Genomic DNA, 24,535 nt, shown 5'->3' with positions numbered 1-24,535 from the left:
AACTCTTGTTTGCAGGATAAAAAGCACATTCAAGGAATGTGTCCTGGAATGCAAAGGTGGATTTATTGGTTAGCTTTTGCTGTGTAACCTTCTCCAAACTTAGTGGTTTAAAACAACAACCATTTGGGCTGGATTCAGCGTGACCATGCTTATGCTTCTCTTGGCTAGGCTCATTCACACATCTGCTCTCAGCTGCTGGACAGCTAGGCATGCTGTTTCTGGGTTGGCCGGTTGTCAGCTGGGATGATAGGGGCAACTGGGCCACATGTCTCATCTTCCGCCTGGCTAGCCCAGGCTTGTTCAAATGGAGATCTCAGGCATCCATGAATGGCAAGAGGACAAGCTCCATGTAGGAGAGCTCTTCTAAGCTCTTTGTGTCACATTTGCCACAGATCCCATTGGTCAAAACAAGTTACATCCTAGATTCAAAAAGTGGAGAAATTGGGCGCCTGGGTGGCTCAGTGGGTTAAGCCGCTGCCTTCTGCTCAGGTCATGATCTCAGGGTCCTGGGATGGAGTCCCGCATCGGGTTCTCTGCTCAGCAGGGAGCCTGCTTCCTCCTCTCTCTCTCTCTGCCTGCCTCTCTGCCTACTTGTAATCTCTCTCTGTCAAATAAATAAATAAAATCTTTAAAAAAAAAAAAAACAAACAAAAAGTGGAGAAATAGATTCTACCTTTTTATGGGAGGAGCTGCAAAGTCACATTGCAAGGGATTGGAAATAGGGAGGGGAAGGATTGGTAGCCATTTTGTTGTCTACAGTAATGGATGATAGCTAGGTTTCAGGAATGGACAGAAACCTGAATGTTGCTAGATTTGCTCCTGTCACTGCCTTGCTTTCTTGTTGCCTGTCATTCTTCTCTATCTTTAGACCATCTTCCTCTACTTCTCTGGTTCAGATCATATAGAACAGATCTAGATATCCCTGAACTGACTCTTCCTTTCTCCACTGGGAAGATTCCCTTGGAGAAGGGAATCTAGAATCTAGAAGGGAATCTGGTTAGTTTTCCTTCAGTAAGCTGGATCTGTGAACTGTGATGGTGGGGGTTGGGTGTTTGTATGGAGGTGGGAGATGGGCGATTAGTTTGTGAATCTAGCACTCAAGAGTTATATTACTATAGCCTTGTGATAGTTGGGTTGGGGGAAATGAGAAGAAGAAGAAAGGGGATGGTGCCCTCAGAAAACAGTAGATACTGGAAGACATCTCATAGGGGTCCATTACACTGAGCTTTATAAATAATATAGAAAATTCAGGGAACTGAGAATAGTGGCTAAGACCTTGGAGGAAGAGTGTAAGAACTATTTTTATTTACAACACTTCTGACACCAAATATATGGGTTTTTTTCTAACACTAACCAATTCTCCAACTCTCCAGACACTAAATGGGTGTCCTTCAGTTCAATTCAATTCAATTCAGTGCCCCTGGAATTAGCATCAGATTCCATAAGTTAAGGACTGTTTTACAAGAAACCCTCCTCCCACCCCACTTCAAATGTCAGTTGCAACTCCCAATTGTGCCTCTACTTCTAATCACACGGCTATAAATTCAGGGTTTCCAGCAACCCTCTTCTCAGTTTCAATAATTTGTTAGAATGACTCATAGAACTCAGGGAAGCCTTTTACTTATTATTACTGGTTTATTATAAATCATATGACTCAGAAACAATCAAATGAAGGGATGCATAGAAGAAATATGGGATGAAGGGGTAGCACAGAGCTGCTGTGCCTTCTTTGGGTGTGCACCCTGCCAGCACCTTGATATGTTTAGCAACACAAATCTCTCTAAGCCCATTCATTTAGGATTTTTTATGGCTGTTACATAAGACTGATTGTTTAAATCATTGGTCATTGGTGATTAACTCAATCTCTAGCCTCTCTTATCTCACCAAAGGGTGTGGGTAGGCTGAAAGTTCCAATCCCCTAACCCATGCCTTGGTCTTTTGTGGGACCAGCCACCACCCTGAGGTGATCTGGGAGCCCTCAGCCGCATTCATCTCGTTAGTATACAAAATATACTTCAGAGATTCCAAGAGCTGTGTACCAGGAACTAGGACAAGAATAAAATATTTATTTTTTATTATATCGCAAAGGGTAAATTGGGGTGCCCAAATGAGGAAAGAAAGAGTTAAGATTCAATCATAGTTGGAGGGGCTACAAAGGATGGCTAGGGAAAAAAAAAAGAGATCCATAGGGTCAAATTAAGAAAGGCTATTACAGGGCACCAGGTTAGCTCAGTAGATTGTCTGTTCCTGGATTTTGCTCAGGTAATGTTCTCAGGGTCATGATATCAAGTCCTGCGTCGGGTTCTGCACTCAGTACAGAGTTTGCTTGAGATTCTGTCCCTCTCCCCTGCCCCTCCTCCAACTTGTGCACGCACACACGCTGTCTCTCTCTCTAAAATAAATAAATAAATCTTTAGAAAAAGGAAAAAAGAAAGACTTTTCTGGCAAAGACAGATTAAGGAGGAGCTGTGTAGAATCTGTAAGAGGGTAGGTAGGGCCTTCACATGTTCCCCAAAACTGAAGATAGGGCTGTAGTGACCTGACTCTAAGGAGTTAGATTTTTAGCCTCACTAGAAAGGACTGGAGAATCCCAAAGTTGGTTTCAAGTTTAAAGCATTAGGAATCAGATTTTCTATGAAGATTATAGGCATTTGTTAATATTTAATGAAAAGAAGAAAACTGGATTCATAAATAAGCACTGACCTATAAATTACCTATCTGTAGCTTGCTGTCTGAGATTTCTGCTACTATTAATTAATTAGTCTAAGTCAAAGTTTCTCAGACTTTTTAACTATGACTCACAGTAAAATAAGTTTTACATTGCAATGTAATGTATAATATAAATGGTCAAACAAACTGAGAATTTTCACCAAGCAATATGTATCCCCCCTTTTTAAGATATATTCATTTGTTTGAGAGAGAGTGCAATGGGCAGAGAGAGAGAGGGAGAGAGGGTCTCAAGAAGACTCTGTGCTGAGTGTGGAGCCTGACATGGGGCTCGAACGCACAACCCTGAGGTCATGACCTGAACCAAAACCAAGAGTCAGACACTCAATTGACTATGCCACTCAGATGCCGCAATACCTACCCTTTCTAACTGTAATGTTTCCATTCCATTCCATTCCATTCCATTCCATTCCATCCATTCCATTCCATTCCATTCCCTTTAAAAAGTTTATTTTAAAATGACTAAATTGATTGCATGATCAGTTAAGAGGTTTCTACCAATTGTCTGAAAGCATTATTCTAAGAGACTTACTAAAATTATGATGATCATAGTATGAAGATCAGTACGAAGAAGAGGTATAGGGGCAAAGTAAAGGGGAAAGCTGTTCTGTCTCAAGGTTCATTCCAAGATGGGGAAACACTAATCTCTTTGATAATGGCAGCAGGGAGTTCCCATTAACTTTAAGATTTAAGAGAAGTCTTCTGTTTGGGAATGTCTTAAGTGGTTTTATCACTCAACTCCTTCTACATAGAGAGTCATTTGTTTGGTAACAAATTATTTTTATTCAGCAGGACCTATTTCTAGGTCCTTTATTTCTTCCTTTTCATGTTGTTGACAGTGTAGATATTTTAATAATCACTGATACATTTTCTATGAAATAAATTAGAAAAATGGAAAGAAGTGAAATCTTTCTCTCTTTTATATTATTGTCAAAGGTAGAAGGTACAAATTATTGAGGATAATGAGTTTTCTGGATTTTTTTCCCCTGTATCTCTGCACATGGAAGTGTAAGGAAGAATAAGTTCTAAATGAAGCAAAAGAAAGAAAGTGGTATTCCCACTCTACATGATGTGGCAGTGTTCAGGCAGTGGCTGAGTCATGGGTCATGTATGTTTTTATTTCATACATATTCATTTACTGGGATATATTTTTGTTTGTTGGTCGGTTTCTTTATTATTATTTTTTTTAGAGAGGGACAAAGGAAAGGGGTAGGGGTAAGGGGAAAGGGAGAGAGAATCTCAAGCAGGCTCCACACCCAGCACAGAGCCCAGCATAGAGCCCAAGGCAGGGCTCAATCTCGCAACCCTTCAGTCATGGCCTATGCCAAAATCAAGAATCAGACACTTAACTGACTAAGGCACCCAGGGGCTCCTGGGCATATTTCTGTTCCTGAGTATGGTGGATTAGTAAGGGGATGAGGAGTTGACATCATATATTCATTTGTTAATATATTCATTCAATATTCATTTATCAACAAATAGGTTAGGTTTTATAGATACAGGAATGAACAGACACTTGCTCCCTTACCTCATGGAGCTTAGACAAATGGGGGAAACCAGTATTAAACAAACATACAAATATCTTCACACAGATTATGATAAACTATGACAGGAACAGATTATGAGAAAGAAAAAACAGGAAGGACTCAATTTACATGGGGAGTGATAGTTTTAGGGAAGGTCTTGTGGAGTTGAGATATGGAAGCAAAGTAGGAGATGACAGGCAAAAATGACCTATTATTTAAAGTGTATGTCTTATGTTGACATAAAGCACAGAGTATTTTAGCATGCTTTGAAGAGCTAAAACTTCAGCTATAGAAATAAGTAATGTACAATTCCTTCAAGGAAGTGGAAGGGAAGACTCATGAGGTGAAGAAGGAAAGTGAGCAGAGCTCCTTCCAAGGCACAGGTGATCAGGACTGTGGGTTGCAGTCTGCTGATGTTGCAGGTTGCTTTGTGATCCAATGGCAGAGAGACTGTTACCTACTTTGCAAAGCCGCCAGGGCCCATATTTATCAGTATCTCTTGGAAACCATCTTTGTATTTTTCTCACCTTCTCTCCTACCACCCCCTCTATAGACAACATTAGTATCTCTTGTTACATGTGTTGGCAGAATGTAAAGTGGATGTATTTTGTAACAAATTATCTTACCAGTTGGAAACATCTTCTGGTCTAGGTTAGTTCCTCTTACATTAGAAATTATTTGCCCTTCCTCTGAAACTTTCTGTCAAGGTTTTGCTAAACCATTATCTGGCATTTCTGTATTTACATTCAGGAGAATGTTTAGGCAATATCATTTCCAATACTGTTTCTGTTTTTATATTGGTCTTTTGCTGAACACAGTATTTATAACCTGTATAATTTAGGGGAGTGTCAGGAATGACTACACATGGGTACCCAACAAGGAGTGAAAATCAGAGAATGAGATTGCAGTCAGACATTTATTTTCTAAAGGACCAGTTTTTTTCAGCCAGTTTTTCTGCCTTTTGGATTAGTCTATTCTTGGGCTGATGATTTGCGATAACACTGTCCATTCATGAAAGCAGATCTTGGATGGATTTTGGCACTTCTTTTGGTTCTCCTACAGTGCATGGTATAGAGCTCTATATGCTGTAATAAGGAATTGCTGTATAAGAGATTACATCAACCTGTTCTTCCTAGCTGCCCTTACATAGACTATGATGTGCAGTGCAGAGAGGGGGCCTGATCGATCACATGATGGGCGAAGGTAAGCTGTTCTGGTGGCCCCAAGCCAGCATGTGCCTGAAAGAGCCTCAGAGAGATGATGAACAATGGACTAGGTATGTGCATGAGAATCCATATTTTGGGATATAAGGTAAAATGGAAATATCCTACTGTTTTATGAAGTTCTCTCTTCTGTCTCCTGCCCTACAAAGGGCAGGAAATCTCCTCCCTTGGAAAGATTCTGTGAAGCAAGCAGGAGTTCCTTGAGTCACCGCAGAGTCTCTAGGCCTTCTGTTTACATTCAGGAGAGTGTTTAGGCAGTAGCATTTCCAATACTGTTTCTGTTTTTATATTGGTCTTTTGTCAAACAAAATAGTTATAATATTTACAGTCTTTGGGAAGGTGAGGAAATAAGTAGTTTCCCCAACAGCTGAAGTTGTGTTTCTATGTCTGAACCCCAACTCTCAGGGACCCTCTCCTATGTGCCTAGTTATTCTAGTCACCTGCCAACCGGAGCAAAATTCTGCCCTTCAGCATTCATAGGAGACAGTTTTCTAACCTCTTCTTGAAATCCCCAGTGATCTAATTGCTTCATGAATTAGCCATTTTCATTCTGGGACCACTTTAGTCTTTGGAAGATTTTTCTTGTATTTAAACACAGCTTATCCTTTCTATCTGAATCCCCAATTTTCTCCTTCTTTTTCTTTTTTCATTCTTGTTTAATGGACTGGCAGAAGACAAGTATCTTCATTTTTCTTTTTTTATTGATGAATAGGCGACACACAATATCACATTAGTTTCAACATAGTAGTCAACAACTCTGTGTTATGCTGTGCTCGTGACAAGTGAAGCTACCATTTGTCACTATACTACACTGTTACAATACCACTGACTATATTCCGTGTGCTGTACCTTTTATTCCTATGACTTATTATTTCATAACTGGAAGCCTGTATCTCCCACTTTCCTTCACCCACTTTTCCCTTCCTCCCACCCCCTCCCTTCTGCCAACCACCAGTTTGTTCTCTGTATTTATGGGTCTGTTTCTCTTTTTGCTATTAGAGTCTTTCAAAGTTTGAAGGAAGTTCTTCTGGTTCCTCTTACTCTTTCTTTAGGTCATATAGCCACCATTTTTCAACTATTCCTTCTGGAATATGGTTACTGGACCTTATTGCTATTTTTACTTTACCTTCTTAGTATATAGTATTGCTTTTCATTGCCCCTCTTAACATGACTATTCTACCAGGTACATGTTATGTCTCAGTTTTTTTCTTTTTCTTTTATTCCAAATTCCAAATGCCTATTTATTTTGAAGAAAATCTTAAGAATTATATGACCAAGAATATATATTCAATAAGGTTAATAAATTAGATACAGAAAACTAGGGCAAAGGAAAGAAATGAAAACACACCTTTTAGTGACTGCTAATTACTTAGTGTAATTGTAAAAACTGTTACTTAATGCAATTGGGTTTTATTTAATAGTTTACTGAGATTCCCAGAAGCCAAATTAACAAGGAAACATAGTAAGTTTTGTAGGTCTTGTGACCAGAATAAAGACAACATTTCAGTTCTTCAGAAGAGGCTATGTTTTCCCGGGGGTATTAAATTCTAAAATGTGTTTCTTACATGGATTCTTTATAGCACAGAGAACATAATGAGAATGACCTTGTCATATGTCTGAAAAATGCAACATGATGTTCACATGACTATTTCTTATACTGACCTTTAGTAGATGCTCTTGGCATAACATTTGAGCACAATTCAGTAAAATCAATTTAACACTCTCCACCATTTCCTGACCCTAAATATTCTTCCCACTTCATGTCACAGTGTGTGAATTGAATATTGTACACATAAAACCCTTTCTCCAAGGCAGATAAATCCAATCTGAATTATGGATTTGGTTGATTTTGATGATGATCCATGGCACTTATATTTTCATCTTTGGTTTGGGTCCATTTCTATATAGCTGGAAAGCTATATAGATAGTAGGAAAACTAACACATATTAATTTTAACAATTATGATTATGTTGGGAGGGGCATGTAAACCATACTTAATGCCCCGGCTTCTTCTCTACCTCCTCCCAGAGAGTCCAGATTGGTCTGCAGAGTTACTGTAGTTAGGACCTGGAGGGTGGGGCAGGCCTCTGCTGCTCAAAAAACTCTGTATGAAAAACCCTCCCCGGAGGAATGGGAGCGTCCCTTTGACCACGGGAAGGGACGTGCAGTTCCAGGAAACATTTGCCAAACCACAGAGATTGCAGGCCTACTGCCCATCCATTATTATCATCATTATTTAATGTCTTTCAAAGGTCAGAGCCAAAATAAATGGTCTGTCAGCCAAGTGAGCGACACCAGCCTTACCACAGGCATTGGAGGCCCTTTTGGTATTTAGTAGCAATGACTTGGGTCATATTCTTGTCTGATTCCATCAGTCTGGCTGGACTTCTGGTTTCTTCTGTCTTGCCACAATTGTTTTTTTTCTGTATTGGCTGTGCCTGCCCCCTGCATTACCCGCCCCCCACCTCCCCACCAAGTAACAGTTACTTGGTATGTGTTTGTTTTCTTTTTTCAGAATTTAAACAATGAAAGGGATTGAATTAATTGTGCTAGTGAGTGATAAAAGTACTCAGGGAAGCTTTCTGGGGGTCCTGAATTTTGGGTTCTGGTTCACCTCTGAAATTCTACTCCCCTTGGGGACAAAGAATAGTATTATGGTCAAAAGCATAGAGCTAAAACTCTTGAGTTCAAATCCTGATTCTGTCACTTAGTGTCTGAATAATCTTGGGCAATTTACTTAGCCTTTCTATGCTTCAGTTTCTTCATTATAAATTGGATTTAGTAATCAAAACCTCCTTCATAAATTTGAAATTTGATAATATATGAAAAGTGCTTGAAGCAGTACTTGTCTCAGTGTGTTAGCTGCTATTATTATTAGGCTGTAGAAATCATACCAAGATATCAGCCTTATATTGAGATCACCCTGGGTTGAGGCTGTTAGGGAAGGAGGTGCTTGGGATTGTCTTTGGAGATGGATAATGGGAAGCATGTCCCTCCCCCACCTACCCCACTCCCAGTCCCAGACCATCCAGTGATATGGATATTTTTTTCTCTCTGGGGATAAAATGGAGTGAAATTATGATGACTCAGAAGTGTCTGCATCCTAGGGCTCATGGCCAGCTTCAGTGTTCCTTCTAACAGAAGGGATCTTCAGTTCAGGTATCTATAAATTTTGCTCCATCTGCTCTGTTGCCTGAGACAGGGGAACAAGGTAGCCTCATGGACTTTGAAACAGACCTATCTGGCTCTGAATCTTAGGTTAGCTTGTTGACCTCTTTGAGTCTCAATTTCTTTCTCTATAAAACAGCAATTATAATTCTGACATTTCAGGGATGTTTTGGAGACTAAATCATATGGCACATGTAAAATACCATATTTATTTATTTATTTATTTAGAAAGCCTCAGTGTAGGAAATAGTTGAGAGAAATGCTTTCAAATTTAATGTGGGGTGGGAGGGATCTTGTTAAGCTACAGATTCTGATTCAGCACATCTGGGCTGGGGCCTGAGTCTGCACTTCTCATCAGTCCCCAGGTGACACCAGTGCTGTGTCTGAGGCCCTCACAGTAGCACAGCTCTGTATTTCCTCCCTTTGAATCTCATTATCACCTTTTAGATTCCTGTTAGTCTTTTAATAGTCTTACCACACACATATACTTATAGGATCATCATTTAGAGAAATAGCAAGGGCTATATGTTATCATACCCCTTAGGGTGCTTTCCCTTCTGCAGCATAGGCAGCATGGTGGAGGTCTAGGAGAAACCTATCTTAGGCATTTTGTCAGAATTCCCATTGAACCTGGGATCCCAAACTGTTTTCCATAACAGCTCCTGTCTGTTGACAGCCTCCTGAATCTGGGTCCCTCTGTGATGTAGATTGCAAGTCAGTTAGTTTGGGGAAGTTTTCTTTGTTTTTCTCTTTAGAGTTTGGAGGGAGTTGACTTGAAGACTGTGCTTCTGCCCTCACTAAGCACCTTTGGTATTTTTAGAGCTATGTGTTCCAACTACTAGCCTTCTTTAGGTTCATTAGATTATGTTCTCTCCAATATACACGGATGGAACAGTCTATCTTTGTTCTTTTTTTATTTCATACACATTTGTGAGTGCTTGTGGCATATTCTTTGATTGGTTTTAGATTTTATCAGGTTTTTCAGATTTACTTTTGAGAACCCTCCTCACTGTTGTTTCTCTGTAGCATTTGGATTTTTTTTTTAAAGATTTTATTTATTTATTTGAGAGAGATCAAGAGAGCTTGAGCAGTGAGGAGAGGGAGAAGCAGGCTCCCTCCTGAGCAGGAACCTGACGAGGGCTCAATCTCAGGACCCTGAGATTATGACCTGAGCTGAAGGCAGACGCTTAACTGACGGAGGCACCCAGGTGCCCCACACTGGGTCTTTTAAATATTTTAACTTCTTTTATTCTTTCCTGCATTACTTCCTGGAACTTTTTTTTAGCCTGGACCATCATCAGGGTCAGATGCATCTGCTGTGTGCATTTTGAGAATTGGCCCTCATCATCCTCAGGCAACTTTTCTTGAAGTAAAAAATGCAAAGGTGACTAATCTCTTCGGGTTATATCCCTTTGAACTAGAGATATGGAGAAGAAATAATAGCCTCCTCCTCCTTCTTCTTTTAAAAAAAAATTATTTTTAAATTAAAGCAAACCCTTTGTTTTAGAACACTCCAAATTGTGTATAAGTTAGAGCTTGGTCATCAGCCATGTTACAAAGCAAAAGCAAGTCTACATCAGTCTTTTAGACTTTCCTTGGTCCTATTTCTTGAAGAGTTTCTCCTGCCTGATGGGGCTCTACCTAATAGGCTTGCCAGTTTGGGGAATAATTTGAAAATAGTCCCAGGTGGGAGTTCCTGGGTGGCTCAGTGGGTTAAGCCCTTGCCTTAGACTCAGGTCATTATCTCGGGGTCCTCATCAGGCTCTCTGCTCAGCAGGGAGCCTGCTTCCTTCCTCTCTCTCTGCCTGCCTCTCTGCCTACTTGTGATCTCTCATTAAAAAAAAAGAAAGAAAAGAAAAGAAAAGAGTCCCAGGTAAGAACCCAGGTATTTTGAAAGTTAAGATGGAGGAGTATTGCAGGGGGAGAAAAATAGGGAAAATATTTGATGCAAAGAAAAGTCAGAGGAGCCATTAATATTTTCACCTTATCTAGATATATCAGTCAGGGTCATAATAGAAAAACAGCACACTCAATAATAAAGGATAACTTACAAAAGTGGGTGTATGGAAACCCAGGACTACTTATAGCTGAGTTATTGCCCCTGGGCCCAAAAGTGACCTTGGCTGGGAGGAACCTGATCTCACAATTCTTCCCCCACACTTTTAATTTCTCATTTCCAGCCAGAGCTCTCTGTTGGAACAATCCAACAGGAAGGCAGAGTGCACACAGTTCATGCCGGGCAGCCTCCTGCGGCAGATAGCACGATGAAGACGGGTGGACAGAGGACTGAGAGGGGTAAATAGAAGCTGATTAGCTCACTAGTTTTACACTTTCTTTTGAAAGACTTGTTCACCTGGAGACAATATCAGTATTGAGAACTCCTTGAGGGAAGACACTGGCCTCCCCACTTATATGTGGGACACTGTTTAAAGGATTGTTAAGTGAATGAATGAGACTACTCATCTTCTTCCATTCTCCTGACTGTCACTTGGGGTGGCCGGGGATAGCTGGGTGCTGCTGTCTTGATGGAACGCTTGTGTTGTGAATGCAAGGCACCTCAAAGTCACGGCTAACCCACGCAGACATTAACACTTCCTGACTATGTAACTATTCTACTTTTAACAGTCTCATTAATAAAACTGCTAAACAAAGTTAGAACCTACCGTATTAATACCTTGAGTCTTTTTGTTTTGTTTTTATAAATACTGAGATTTTGCTGGGCAAGGTATTCATGAATCTTTAGCCCTTCAGTGACTTAAAAAAAAAAAAGATTTACTTAAATAAATAAATACAAATAAAAAAGATTTACTTATTTATTCTAGAAGGAGAGAGAGAATGGTGGGGAGGGGCAAAGGGGAGGGGGATACAAGCATACTCCCTGCTGAGCAGGGAGCCCAAAGCCAGGCTCTATCCCAGGACCCTGAGATCATGACCCGAACCAAAATCAAGAGTATGATGCTTAGCTGAGCCATCCAGGTACCCTCTTTCTCGGTGACTGTTAAATCTAACCCTGTTATTTCTCCTCTTACCAGTGCCCCACTGGCCAGCAGATGGGTAAGCTGTATAATTTGGGAACCCATGTGACTTTTGATTCTTTCCCAGGCTGCTTCAAGAGAAGAACACACAAAGGGCTAAATTAGCTTAACTATCTTTAGTAGCTTTAAAAGAAGGCCTATGAATAATGCCAGATTTCTCTTAACTGTCCAGAGAGCAGGAGTTCAAAATATAAATGAGTTTATTAGGTATACATTTTGGGAAAGTTCTCATGCAATCCAATTGTCATCCCTAATGATTCTTAGACATTAGTATTTTGCAGGAAGGGATAGAGCTAAATGCTGCAGGTGACTAGTTTGGAGGCACCTGGGGTTCTTGAAGTACTCAGGTGTAAGGGCAGAAGAAAATACATTGGTGGGGAGGGGAATGAGTCTCTTTTCATTCAGAGCTTCACTATTCTTGCCTGAGGGATCTCAGGGCTTTTGTGTATCTGTGTGTGTGTGTGTGTGTGTCTGTGATGTGGGGAGATAGGAGAAGTGGGGGAGCCTCAGAATCCTTTAAACCTCCAGGAAAAAAATGACTTTATCCTTTGTTAAATTGAATTGGGTCCTTAAATTCTATTTGATCTATCTTTGAAGTTCTGATAGGTTTCTTTGCATACAGTTTTTTAATGTGTTTTTGAAGATCATCTTATTCTCCTAAAAGCTGTTGCTGTTTTACATACTTCAAATCCGAATAGAGTATTGATTCAGTTTTTGCAAGGATTATAACTCTTGGAGGCCTTTTTTATAGATCTATTTTCAGGGCCTCCAAAGACAGAATAGGCATGGCTGGCTCACATGTATCCCTCACATTACCCAAATGACAGGCATTCTCTGCTCCCATTTACACCCCCTGCTGTTAAGGTCCCTCTGTTAATGGGTTTCCAAGTTAGGCTCATGACGTTTCTGGCTAAGGCTATGGACCTACAAAAGAATGTAATTTTTTTTTTTTGCTTCATCAGGATTTGAGATTTTAAAAAAAGCTTTTGTTTCTAGTTTCTTCACATGTCATAACAATTTTGGATTTGACATTTTTGCTTTTGGTATGGGGGTGAAGGGCTAGGGCCACTGGAAAAGCTACTTGCAGGCCTGCAGTTGAAGTTTCTACTACAAGTATGTTTTGTTTGGCAAGCAGGGACCGCCCCCCTCCAAACCTAGTTATATTAAACTGCTTCACTTGGAGCACGCACATTCCTGTTTGTCTCAGGTTCTGTTACTGCCTATTGTTAAATTAGTTCTCCTGGGGACATCTGGTCTTTTATATTCTGTCTTTTCCTAAACACTTTAAAAAATGCTTGTGTTGGGGCGCCTGGGTGGCTCAGTGGGTTAAGCTGCTGTCTTCGGCTCAGGTCATGATCTCAGGGTCCTGGGATTGAGTCCCGCATCGGGCTCTCTGCTCAGCAGGGAGCCTGCTTCCCTCTCTCTCTCTCTCTGCCTGCCTCTCCATCTACTTGTGATTTCTCTCTGTCAAATAAATAAATAAAATCTAAAAAAAAAAAAAAAAAAGCTTGTGTTTTCCAGAATAATTATACCTGTTTTTACTTTTGGCTTGGGACTTAGCTACTTGTGTAAATCAAATGATTCTTTATTTATTATGTACAAATAATAAAATTAACAATTGTATAGTTCTTTAGAGCTTATGAGATATTTTTATTTAATTCATTGGATTATCACAATAATCCCATAGCTAGGCAGGGGGGTTATTTTTCTCTGTATTATGGATAGGAGGTTATATAACATGGTGATTAAGAGTATAGGCTCTGGAGTTAGACAATTTGTTTGAATTTCACCTTTTGTAATTACTAGCTTAGTCTCAGCTAATAAACCTCCTCAGTTCCTCATCTGTAAAATGAGTATATACTACCTATTTTATAGTGTCGTTATACGATGTATATAATGAATTCATACAAAGTAATTAGAACAGTGCCTGGCATGTAATAAGTGCTCAATAAATCTTAACTATTATTATTATTAATAATATATGAAGAAATGGAAACTTGGAAAAATTAAGAAATCTACAACAGCCAGTTGGCAGGAGTTTTGGGACTTTCACCAAGGTTTAGAGGTGTCTGATACTGTTTTTTTTTCCCCTCCATATTTATTACTGATTTCCATATGTGCTTTGTGGGGACTGTAAGATGAATCATCCTTTCATTTTTTGGCTTCCTTATCTTCATTTTCTTTTGTTTCCTCATATTTAGAACTCCTGGGTATTGTCTGTCCAGCCATGGGCCATGTCAGAATTCAGCAAAGTGTAGGGATGTCCACATCCCTGCAGGTGGGCTCTCCTTGACACTGAGCTTCTGGGGCTTCTGGGGTCCCTCTGAATTCTATCCAGATAGATAGTCTGGAAAAATTAACATTGCGTTTAAAGTAAAAGTATCCTATTGTTGCCACATGCAAGACATTTTTAAAAATAATCAATAAGCATGTATTTCTCAGTGCTTTAGTTTCTTTCCTCTTAAAAGGGAGGATACTTGGGGCACCTGGATGGCTCAGTGGGTTAAAGCCTCTGCCTTTGACTCAGGTCATGGTCCTGGGGTCCTGGGATGGGTCCTGGGATTGAGCCCGCATCCGGCTTTCTGCTCAGCGGGGAGCCTGCTTCCTCCTCTCTCTCTCTGTGCCTGCCTCTCTGCCTACTTGTGATCTCCTCTGTCAGATAAATAAAAATATTAAAAAAAAAAAAAAGGGAGGATACTTAACTTTTGGTGATCTCATTTGTCGTTTCACATCCCTTGGAGGTAGTGAGAAAATAGGTTATATTATCTCCAGGGTTGGGGCCAGGAGAGGAGTAATGAAGTCCAGTGTGAAAAGAGCAAAGGCTATGGAGTCAGGCGAAGGAGGTTCAAATGGCTTTTCCACTTTCTGTTATATGTCTCCAAGGCCCATTTTCCTCGTCTGTGTGAGGAGGATAACTTGAGGAGATACTGCTGGCAGAAGAGATTATGCCAGATACTTAGCATGTAAATGCGGCTGCTGTTGATGTTGCTGGGGAGGTGACTTTTCACACTGACTGAGGGTGACAGAGAGATTCAGGTCTTAACTGAATGCTCTGTGGACTTCCTCACCCGCATGTATTATTTCTTTACATTTTAAAATCTAGGTGTTTTGACCTTTTATTTGCTACTTTATTTTTTAAATTCATTTTTTATTATATTATGTTAATCACCATCCAGTACATAGTTAGTTTTTGGTATATTTTTAATGTGCCTGTAATGGGCAGGTCATTTGGCTGTGTGTTTAGCAAGGCCATTTGCAATGCCCATCACATCAAAGTCCCAAGTTTACCTCGTGTCACAAGCGAAGGTAGTGAATCCACCTGACCAACAAGGAATGTGACACAGAGCTCTCTCACATGGTATTGGGGCAGCTATTCTCAGAAAGTGAAAGCAGCAGGTATTTATTATTTACTATGTTGCTCAGCATTGTGTGAGGTTGGGAACACAATAGAAACACCAGAGTTTGTCTGTCTCTAATAAGACTGACAATTTTCCAGGGAAAATAGATGTGATCAAAAGCTGACACAGTTAAAGAACGGTAATAAACACCGGGATTTAGTCACAATAGTTAAGTGGGGTCTCATAGACTCGTGGATAAAAAGACAAGTAAACCTACACTTAAAGCATGGTTTGATAAATGAGAATAGAATAATTAGTATACAGGAATGCAGAGGAGGTGTTACGTGGTGTGTGTGCATATAGGTGGTAGTGTGGGTTCCAGGGAGGGACAGTCGTTGAGTTGGTCCTGGTGACTAGTGGGGGATGCTGGAGAGGGGATTATTGAGTAAGGAGGACTGAAAAACACACTTTGAAAGGGACTGAGAGATGAAAGAGCTTAAGGATGATAAAGAAAAGTATTTGTTTGGTATTCCTGGTCCGAACTTAGGGTTTCCAGGGTTAGTGGTAGGAGAGCAGACTGGAGAGGTGAGAGAGGGATGTCATTAAAGACACTGTGTCATTATGGACTTAAAGGCATGTTGAGAAATAAGAGCATCAGGGTGTTGGCAACCAAGCAGGCCAGAGATGATTATCAGCTTCAGAATGATCACTCCAGGAGGATCTTCCAGTATAAATAGGTAAGAAATAATAAGGGCCTGAATCAAGTCTTAGGAGAAAGAAAAAAAATGAATGGATGGATGGATGAATAGTAGAGTGAGTAAATGGATGATCCTAACTGTAATTGTTGTAGAAGTTCAGAGAAAGAGGATGCCTTAGTAAGAACAATATTTCAGGAATACTTTATGAGGGAAGAAGATTTGAGTGGTCAGCCCAGTGACTTGTCCATAGTAGGTAGTTGGCAAGCCAGATATTGACTGGCTATAGGATTTATATGAGAGAAGATAGGGAGTAATACCAGGTTGCACAAATGTGTGAGATGGTCAAGGAGACAAATCTAATTGGAAAAGAGTGGTAGATAATATGATTTCATATGCAAATTGGTTGCACATTTTAGAAGGCTTTGAAATGCCAGATTGAGGAGCTTAAGCTTATTTCATTAATTAGTAGGAAGCCATTGAAGATTCTTAAACACATATTTTGACATACTCAGTTTGGATTAGAACTGTGTTTGTGTGTTGGGCCTCTTCATCATGGTTGGAGGAAGATGTGTCTAGGGAGATGATGCTAGTGCATGATCTTTCTTGATGAAAGGGATGTGAAATGACAAGACTTTCATGATGATTTTTATCTTTAATGGAAATGCCATACAGATGGCATTACTTTCGGACTGGAGGATAAAGTTGCATGACCCCACTTTTGACTGTGTGGTTACTAGAAAAGTCCACTGTGAGGAAACAAAGAAAGACAAATGAAGGGAGGGATGAGTGAGTACCCATATAAGATTTTTGGTGATACTAGTCTAGAGAGGGATGGAGCAAATAGAAAGATGGAAGAAACTGCTTGCTGTATGGAGTCTTTTATGGAGAGCAAGTACATGGCATGCATAGCCAGTATCTCATTACATTCCACTGGAAACATTAATTCATCATGGTATGTTTTCTTATGGAGCTCAGTGGTAGTCTTAGAGTCCTTGTTAACACAGTGCCTCAGGCAGCTTTTGTCAAATGATTAGAGTTAGCACTGGAATTCAAAACTGTCATGCCTGGAGTAAGAAATGAATGAGAAATAAATTATGACTGTACTCATAGTGCAAATCAATTTTCACTTTTTCAGGTGGAACTTGCGGAAATCTGTGCCAAGAGTGAGCGTTATATTGGCACTGAAGGAGGAGGGATGGACCAGTCCATATCATTTCTTGCAGAAGAAGGAACTGTATGTGATACTGAACTATTTGGAAATATCAACTAGGGAAAGTTCATATGAAGAGGTTCTGGGCAGTCAATTCTATTAGGTTCTATTGTATATGGTATTTACATCTACTTTGTAATTCAGGGCTGCTACCAGTTCATGTAATCTGTTTCACATTGATCACCTCTTCCTCAGGCTTCCAGAATCATACCTCAGATCTGTTTTTCTCTTGTGCCTAGTTATTCCCCCCCTTCTTTTTCTCTTCATTGTTAAGATGAGATTTCTCAACTCCCTAGTTTTTGGGACCACCTTTCCCACTCTTGTCCCGAATCACTCATTTCATGGCATTTTCATAATCTCTTGTTGGTTTTAAACCCAAATGTTAACTTCTCTTACCACATATATTCACAACCCCTCTTTTTATAATTTACTCTTTGGTATCATTTTTCTCTGTCAACATTTTTGGGGCTTCAGTGGTGGGGAAAAGAATGTTGACAGGAAGCCAGGGATGAATTCTTTAGCTGGATACCACTTCCCCTTGGCTATCAACTCCCTTAGGCAGGGTAGAGGTTTTGGTTGTTGCCCATAAACTGCCCATTTCCAAAATAGAAGCAGACATTTCTTTAAAGTCTTTTCCTAGATTTTCATCAGATTCCTACAAGCTTGGCTATTTTCTAAGAATACCTGGATATCTTCTTATTAAGAATATTTATTTTTTGATTCCTCTAAGCCAAAGACATGAACCATGAGGAAATGTGGTTTAATGTTAAGAAAATACTCTGGGTGTTTTGGATGAGACCTGACAAGCAGACATGGTGGCAAGAGTGCTGATGTTAATGTAAGTTAGCTATAGAGTCTGAACAAAGTCCAGATTCTTTGAGCTTGCAAAGCACGTCACAGTCTGGCTCCTGCTTTACCTCTGCATTCTACCCTCTCACCAACTCTCAACCCTCAAACTCTGAGCTCCAGGCAAGTTTCAATACACAAAGCTTTATTAACACCTCATGTTTCTTTGCCTCCAAACTTGTGTTTGCTTTTCCCTCTTTTGGATATCCTGTTTGGGTCAAGAAATCCTCTGTCTGCTCTACTCTTGCTCAGCCTTTAAGACTCAGTGTAGATTTTCCCTTTTTCAAAGGAGCCTACACTAGGTGATCAGGTGCTTCAACCATGTGTTTATAAAGCAGTGTGGGCTTTTTGACCATTGAAACACAACCTAGGAATGTATTTATCCATTTGATTGTCTTTCCTGCTGGATAGTAAGCTCTACGAGGACAAGGACAGTGTCTTTCTTCCTCACTGTTATATCTCCTGTGCCTAGTACAGTGCCTGAAAGTCAATAAATAATATTTGAATTGAATGAATGCATTTTTATGAAAAAATTTTGCTACAGTAAATAAATAAATAAATGATTAAACATTTTCTGAATTCTAATACATTATATCTCACCTGTCTTTTTTGTTCCAATAGGCCAAGTTGATAGAATTTAGTCCTCTGAGGGCAACTGATGTGAAACTCCCAAGTGGAGCAGTATTTGTGATTGCCAACAGTTGTGTGGAAATGAATAAGGCAGCAACTTCTCATTTCAATATCAGGGTGATGGAGTGTCGGCTGGCTGCAAAGGTATGAACTTGGAAACTAGTGAAACTTGGAGTAGGCTTTCTCTTCCTTTTTTTTTTTTTTTTTTCTCTCTGCTACTCTGTCTCTTTCCCTCAAGTTAAAAGCATCATTCTGACTGGAGTACTATTCTAAATGAAGGTCTCTGAGTAGAGAACAATTTGATTCCAAACTCAGGAGATAAATAAACCTACTAGATGTGCCCTGCAACCTTGAGGTATTTAGAAGCTAAATGAACTTCACAGTTGAGTCTTCTGGGGTGGCCCTGGGGAGAAGAGGATAGTTTATATCTGTGAAGCATAGGCCATGGGTTAGGTAAGAGTGGAGAAAGATAGTTGGAGGTGATTGATGGGAAGTGACCGTAATTGATCTTGTTACCTTGACAAATGTGATGGTAGCCTCAATAGCTGGTCCTCTTGGATGTACCATTTTTGTAGTGGGCCATCACTGGTCACTCTAAAAATACAGGCTTAATGTAATACTCCTGTGCCCAAAAGACTTTTACGTGTGTGCAAAGGAAACAGAAACCTGAAGGGAGTCTTGGCAGTCCTCTGTTCCACAATTTAGAAGACCCTTGCCAGTCAAACCTTCAACCTACATAGGAAGTATTCATTGAATACCTCTTGTATGCCTAGGACCATGAAGATATACAAAAGGATGTAAGACATAAAAATAGAGAGAGTAGAGCGGAGAGTTAAAATTAGAGGATGTGAAGTAGGAAATGGTTAGTATGTGATCAGGTGGTAACAGAAGTGAAATGATGTGGAGGATCCAGAAAGGTACATGGTCTGACCAGAAAGGTAGAGAGAACTAAGGCTAGGAGCCAGAGCTTTCTGGCTTAGGAGCTGTACTGTGCTTTCTCCTAGTTAGAATGGTGGTTTAGAAATTTAAATCTGATCCAATAATTCCCCTGGTTTACACTTTTCAAAACTTTATTTTATCTCTTTGGAATAAAGTAAAAAGTCCTTGTCACTGCCTAGAAAGCCTTGCAAGATCTGATGGCTGTGCACCTCATCCTCTTCTTGTCTTAGCATCCCCTACTCCCTTTACACTTCAGCCATAATGCTCATTCCCACCCCAGGGACTTTACACATGCCCGGAACACTCTTCCCCTAGCCTACTTTGAAGTCTCAGGCAAAATGTCCTCCAGGAAGCCTTCCTTGACCTCCTTACTCCCAGACTAGGTAAATCTCTCTTCTATTTCATAGCTCTTGCACTTTTCAGTTACAGAACTTATCACATTGTTTAATGTCCATTTCCTCCTTTTGACTCAGTTTTATCTGAGAGCCAGGGCAGGTCCATCTTGCTTAACTCTTATATCTCTAATGCCTGGCATAGTGCTTAGGCCAAAACAGGCACAGGATAAACATTTGTTGAATAAATGAATGACTACTCCCTGTGTTGCCTGCCCTGTCATATTTATTTTGCCTACTATTACAATATTGTACAAGTGAATATTGGGCTAGTTACTCTGGACATATCTAAGGTGTGGGGTCATCCCTTGTGACTGACTTGCCACTTCACCCTACTTCCATCCCCTGAAGTTGTGAAGTTAAGAAGAGTAAAGATGTGAGGAACCACTAAAATAAAAGTTGTTTTTTCTGGAAAATTTTGGTGTTAACATTTTTTTTTAAAAATCATGATTTAAATGTTTAAAATTGGAATTTACTCATTCAAATAATTTCTAAAAATTATTTAAAGGAAAAGTTTTAATATTAAACTCTTGATGTTATCTGATCAGTGCATACATGAGAAGTAGTGCAGCAAACTTTAATATCAAGGCTTCAGTGAACTATATTTTCCTTTAGGACAAGCTTCCTCTTTCAGGAGATGGAAGAAATTAGTGTCTTATTTGTCTGAGGGCTTATTCGGGCTGACTTTACTTTGAGATTGATGAGTTGCCTCCTGAGGAGACTTCAAGCATACACAACATTGTTTTCGAAGTCTTATCACAAAATGAGATAGCCTCTACGAGATCTGTGGGTGAGCTCAGCAAGTATGAGATGGAAATGGGTTCACCTTGTAACTCCTGTCTTCCTGAGATGCAAGGAGAGAGAGGAATACAGTGGTGGTGCTGAATCTCTAGTGAAAGTTGTTAGGATAGGGAAATGGTCAGAGTTGACTGGAAAAAGGGCATCTCTTATGGGAGCAGTTGTATGTAGAAATCTTAATCCACTGCAGAGCCTCCTCAAGAACCGGAGTTGACAGCTCACTGGGAGTCTGACAGATACTCTGCTCAGTGAAATTGGCATCTGAACTTTGCTCTTTGCTGCTCACTCCTCCCAGTGGGAGCATACTCTGAATTTACCTGTCTTTTAAAATATGGAAGAAAGTAAAGTGAAAGACTTTATCAAGATGGAAAATGTTTCTTAAATCCTGTTGCTGCAAACTACTAGAATCCAAGGTTCTGTATAATAAATAAAACTAAAATAAAGATAAAACTGCTAATATGATCTTGGTGTTAAGCATACACTTTTGCCTAGGTGGGGCGCCTGGGTGGCTGAGTCATTGAAGCGTCTGACACTTGGTCTCAAGCCCCACATGAGGCTCCATGCTAGGCATGGAGAAAGAAGGAAAGAAGGAAAGAGAAATAAAGATTAAAAAAAAAAAAACGCTTTTGCCTAAGAGCATAGGCTGGAATTCTGCTAAGCATATTTTCCTTCCAATATGGTTCCATTCTTTTATTTACATGTGAATGAATATAATAGTTGTTTGGAAATGATCTCATTAAATTGGGAAATAAACCTCCCATGTAAAAAGGTAAGGAACATTGTTCTAATCTGGACAAACTTTCTTTTTTCAGACAGTAGAAATGAAATGTCAGGGCAGAAATTACTAATTAGGAGAGTTTTGAAAACGACACTGATCAGATGGAGGTCTACACAGCAAAACTGTAACAAGTGACACTTATTTTCCCACTCTGCTCCCAGGTCTCCAAGCTCCTCTTATAAAAACGAGTGCTTTTGTATCTATTTAACACAGGGAAGTGCACCGAACCAAAGAAGATGGTTTTTCTTTGTTTTACTTTCATGTTGATAGTTTCATCTATATCCTCAGGTCTCCTTTCTGTCCCTCTTTCTTTCTCCCTCCTCCTCTCTTTCTAGTAGCTTCCAAAAACTAACTGATGCGGATTCATTGAAAGAGTCTTATAGAGCCATTTCAACTAAAATTAAGAACATTTCAAAGCAAACTCAGTAGAGATTTATAATTATGACTTACGTAAGTGATACTTTTATGTGAAGCACATTTTTATGTTCTTAAATTAACAAAGTGGCCAGAAATCTTTAATGAGCACAAATTTTTCATACTTTACACACATTCAGTGGCTTAAACTTTTCCAGAAATGTTTTATGTCCATGAAAGAGAGTATCCCTTAATTCTATTGGGGGATAAAATGTGTGATGCTGATAATGAGTATTATGGGAAGTCAAAAAGGGAAGAGAAATTATTCCATTGCTTTTGCATACCCTGAACTCTTTGTGGCAACAACTGAAGCAATGAAAGAGAGAGTTTCATGTGGTCCTTTGGCACTTCAAGGAAATTTTATAATTCTGTGATTCTTTACAGAGCCTGTCTAGTCAGGGGTCATCACTCATCCAGTTTTTTTAGCTCCTGCCACTTAATGGTCAATATGGAACTTATTCTCTGGTGACAGAACGTGATAAGTGGGCATAATGTCAAGGCTTTGGCAGTTTCCTTGAATTTAAATGGGGGAAAACCAGAGACCTAAGAATGTGGCCCATTTTGTTCAGCACTGTTGATTTAATAGAGCACACTTTGCCAAGACTCTAGTGTGGACTAGGCCCAGCATGGTGGGTCCAAGCTGCAGGGCAGAGGAAGTGCATATGGGGAGATAGGGTCCATGTGTTTAGTGGAGCCAAGTTATGGCAGGGCCTTCAGTGCTGCACTAAGGATCAACCAGGCTTTGTCCCAGGAGCAGTGGGCAGCTGCTGATGCAGTTAGCAAGGTATTAGACGTATTAACCTGGCAGCAGGAACTTTTGCCTTGGTAGAAGAGAAGTGAGGATGGGATAAAAAGGGAGGGATACGAGAGAAGCTGTGACTGAACCTAGTAAAGGGGGTTCGGTATAAAGCTCTCCATGACTGGGTGTCTGTTCTCCTTTCGCCGTGAAGCTTTCCCACTCTCCTTGTTAAATGTCCTTTTATATGCTCTTACCACCTCCTGTATTTTTCCATTAAAGCAGTTTATCACAATTAGATTAAGTTCTTCACAGTGTAATCGTTATTGAAATACCTGTCTCTTCTGGTAGTCCGCGAGCTCCCTGTGGTCAGGAGCCGCACACTGTTGTTGTGCCCAGGGCCCGGAGAGTTGCATGCAAATATACATCCGTGAAGGAAAAACATTGAGTTGGTAAGCTGCAGTTTCAAGCTGAAATGATGGGATGGAAAGCATAGTGCTGTCCTTGGTAGGTTTAGAGAAGGTTGGATAAAGGTGACTGGAAAGTGAGAGGTAGTGAGGTGTCCCATGGAGTTTTCTCCTACTGGTTAGGAATACATCTGAAGGCTCTCCCCCATTCCTCACCTATATCTCTGGGCTTGGGGGATAGTCTTCAGGTGTATTTGTTTGGAGACAGTAGTTGAAACCAAGAACTAAGTTCAATTTGCTGAGGGAAAGAATGTGGCAAGAAAAGGCCAGAAGGCCAGGGGTTAACCTTGGAAGGTGATTTCAGTTAGGAAGTAGGTAATGAAAGGGGAAAAATGAGTCATGGAAAGAAATGGTGCAAGGACCAGAGAAGTGAGAGAGAAACCAGGAAAATTCAAGGCTACAGAGGCAATAAGACAGAATTGGAAGAAAGCAGGTACTGAAGAGTGCCAAAAGCCATTGCCTTGTTAAGGCTAAAGGATGGAGAAAACTCCAGTGGCTTTGGAAGTGGTTCGGGAAGTAAGGAAAAATCTTCGGGAGGCCACACTCAGTAGTGAGAGTGGCTACTGAAGGCCTAGAGTGTGGGCCACTGGTAGTTAGTCAAAGAGTGGGAGAGATAAAGAGCAGTAGCTTTAGGATTAAGGATTTTAAGACAGCAGAGATCTATGTTTGAAAGCATCGAAGAAGGTGTCAGGTGGGTGAGAACTAATAAGAGAGGGGAATGTGGGGAGGGAGGGAAACTTGCTCTTCCCAAAAGTGCCTCTTCTGGGCCACTAGATATTCTTCATTGTTATCTTATTGAATCTTCACAGTAGCTTGTGAAGTAGCCATTAAGTTTAAGTATGCCTTTTTTTACATGCTGGGAGTTTCAGGCCAGGTTAGGCAGTGACCTGTTTTAAGTAAGTGCAGGGGTCCAGGTGTGTCTCCACCCCTGTGCTTTCCATTGTGCCCCATGGGAGTTAGGCGTGTTAGGGAGTTAGATCTAGAGCACAATATCTGGGGACTCCAGGATGTGCTGAGGGTACAGTGAGAACTGTCGTTGATCTGTTCTGTACAGTTGTGCAGGTTTCTTCAGATTTATCCTGTAACCTGAGTGCAGACAGCGGGGATTACTAACATTTAGAAAGGTCAACATTGTGCTGTTTTCATGATCGTGATGAGTAGAACATGCACATGGAAGTCACCAGCTGCTACAGAATACTGGAGAACAGCTCTTTGAAGTTGGGAGGGGGTAAAGGGGATATAAGCAAAAAACAATAAGTCTTCATGATAAGAAACAACTATGTATGATCACCTCTATATCAAACTTTATGTGTGTAGGTATGCAGAAAGTTTGCATAAATATGATATAATAGTATGGTTATAAAAATAGTGGTTGGTGGTTATCTTGGAGTAATTACAGATGATTTACTTTGTATTTTTTTGTGCTTTGAGCTGTTTTGTGCTTTCTGAAAATTTTAAAATATGCATGTGTGACTTATATAGCCAGAAACAAAAACAACAGAGCTGCTTTTGTTGTGTGGAAAACAGCTTGTTGAATGAATTGTTGTTTTTAGAGGTAAGTCAGAGAAGGGATTAGAAATTTTAGCCTTTGCTGACCAGGGGAAGAGAAG

General features: G+C 40.2%; 1 protein-coding gene across 4 annotated transcripts in view; it reads left to right on the top strand.

The window, feature by feature from the left end:
• Positions 1-24,535, top strand: part of GALK2 (galactokinase 2) — a 111,603-nt gene that overhangs the window by 54,306 nt on the left and 32,762 nt on the right. For all 4 annotated transcript variants that reach the window (XM_044230953.1, XM_044230954.1, XM_044230952.1 and 1 more), the window contains exons 6-7: positions 16,851-16,949; positions 18,393-18,545. In XM_044230953.1, the coding sequence (XP_044086888.1) occupies positions 16,851-16,949; positions 18,393-18,545 (252 nt within the window). The remainder of the gene's footprint in view (positions 1-16,850; positions 16,950-18,392; positions 18,546-24,535) is intronic.

The sequence above is a fragment of the Neovison vison genome, chromosome 13 (assembly GCF_020171115.1).
Source record: "Neovison vison isolate M4711 chromosome 13, ASM_NN_V1, whole genome shotgun sequence".
Lineage (NCBI taxonomy): Eukaryota > Metazoa > Chordata > Mammalia > Carnivora > Mustelidae > Neogale > Neogale vison.
This window is presented reverse-complemented; position numbering and strand designations above follow the sequence as displayed.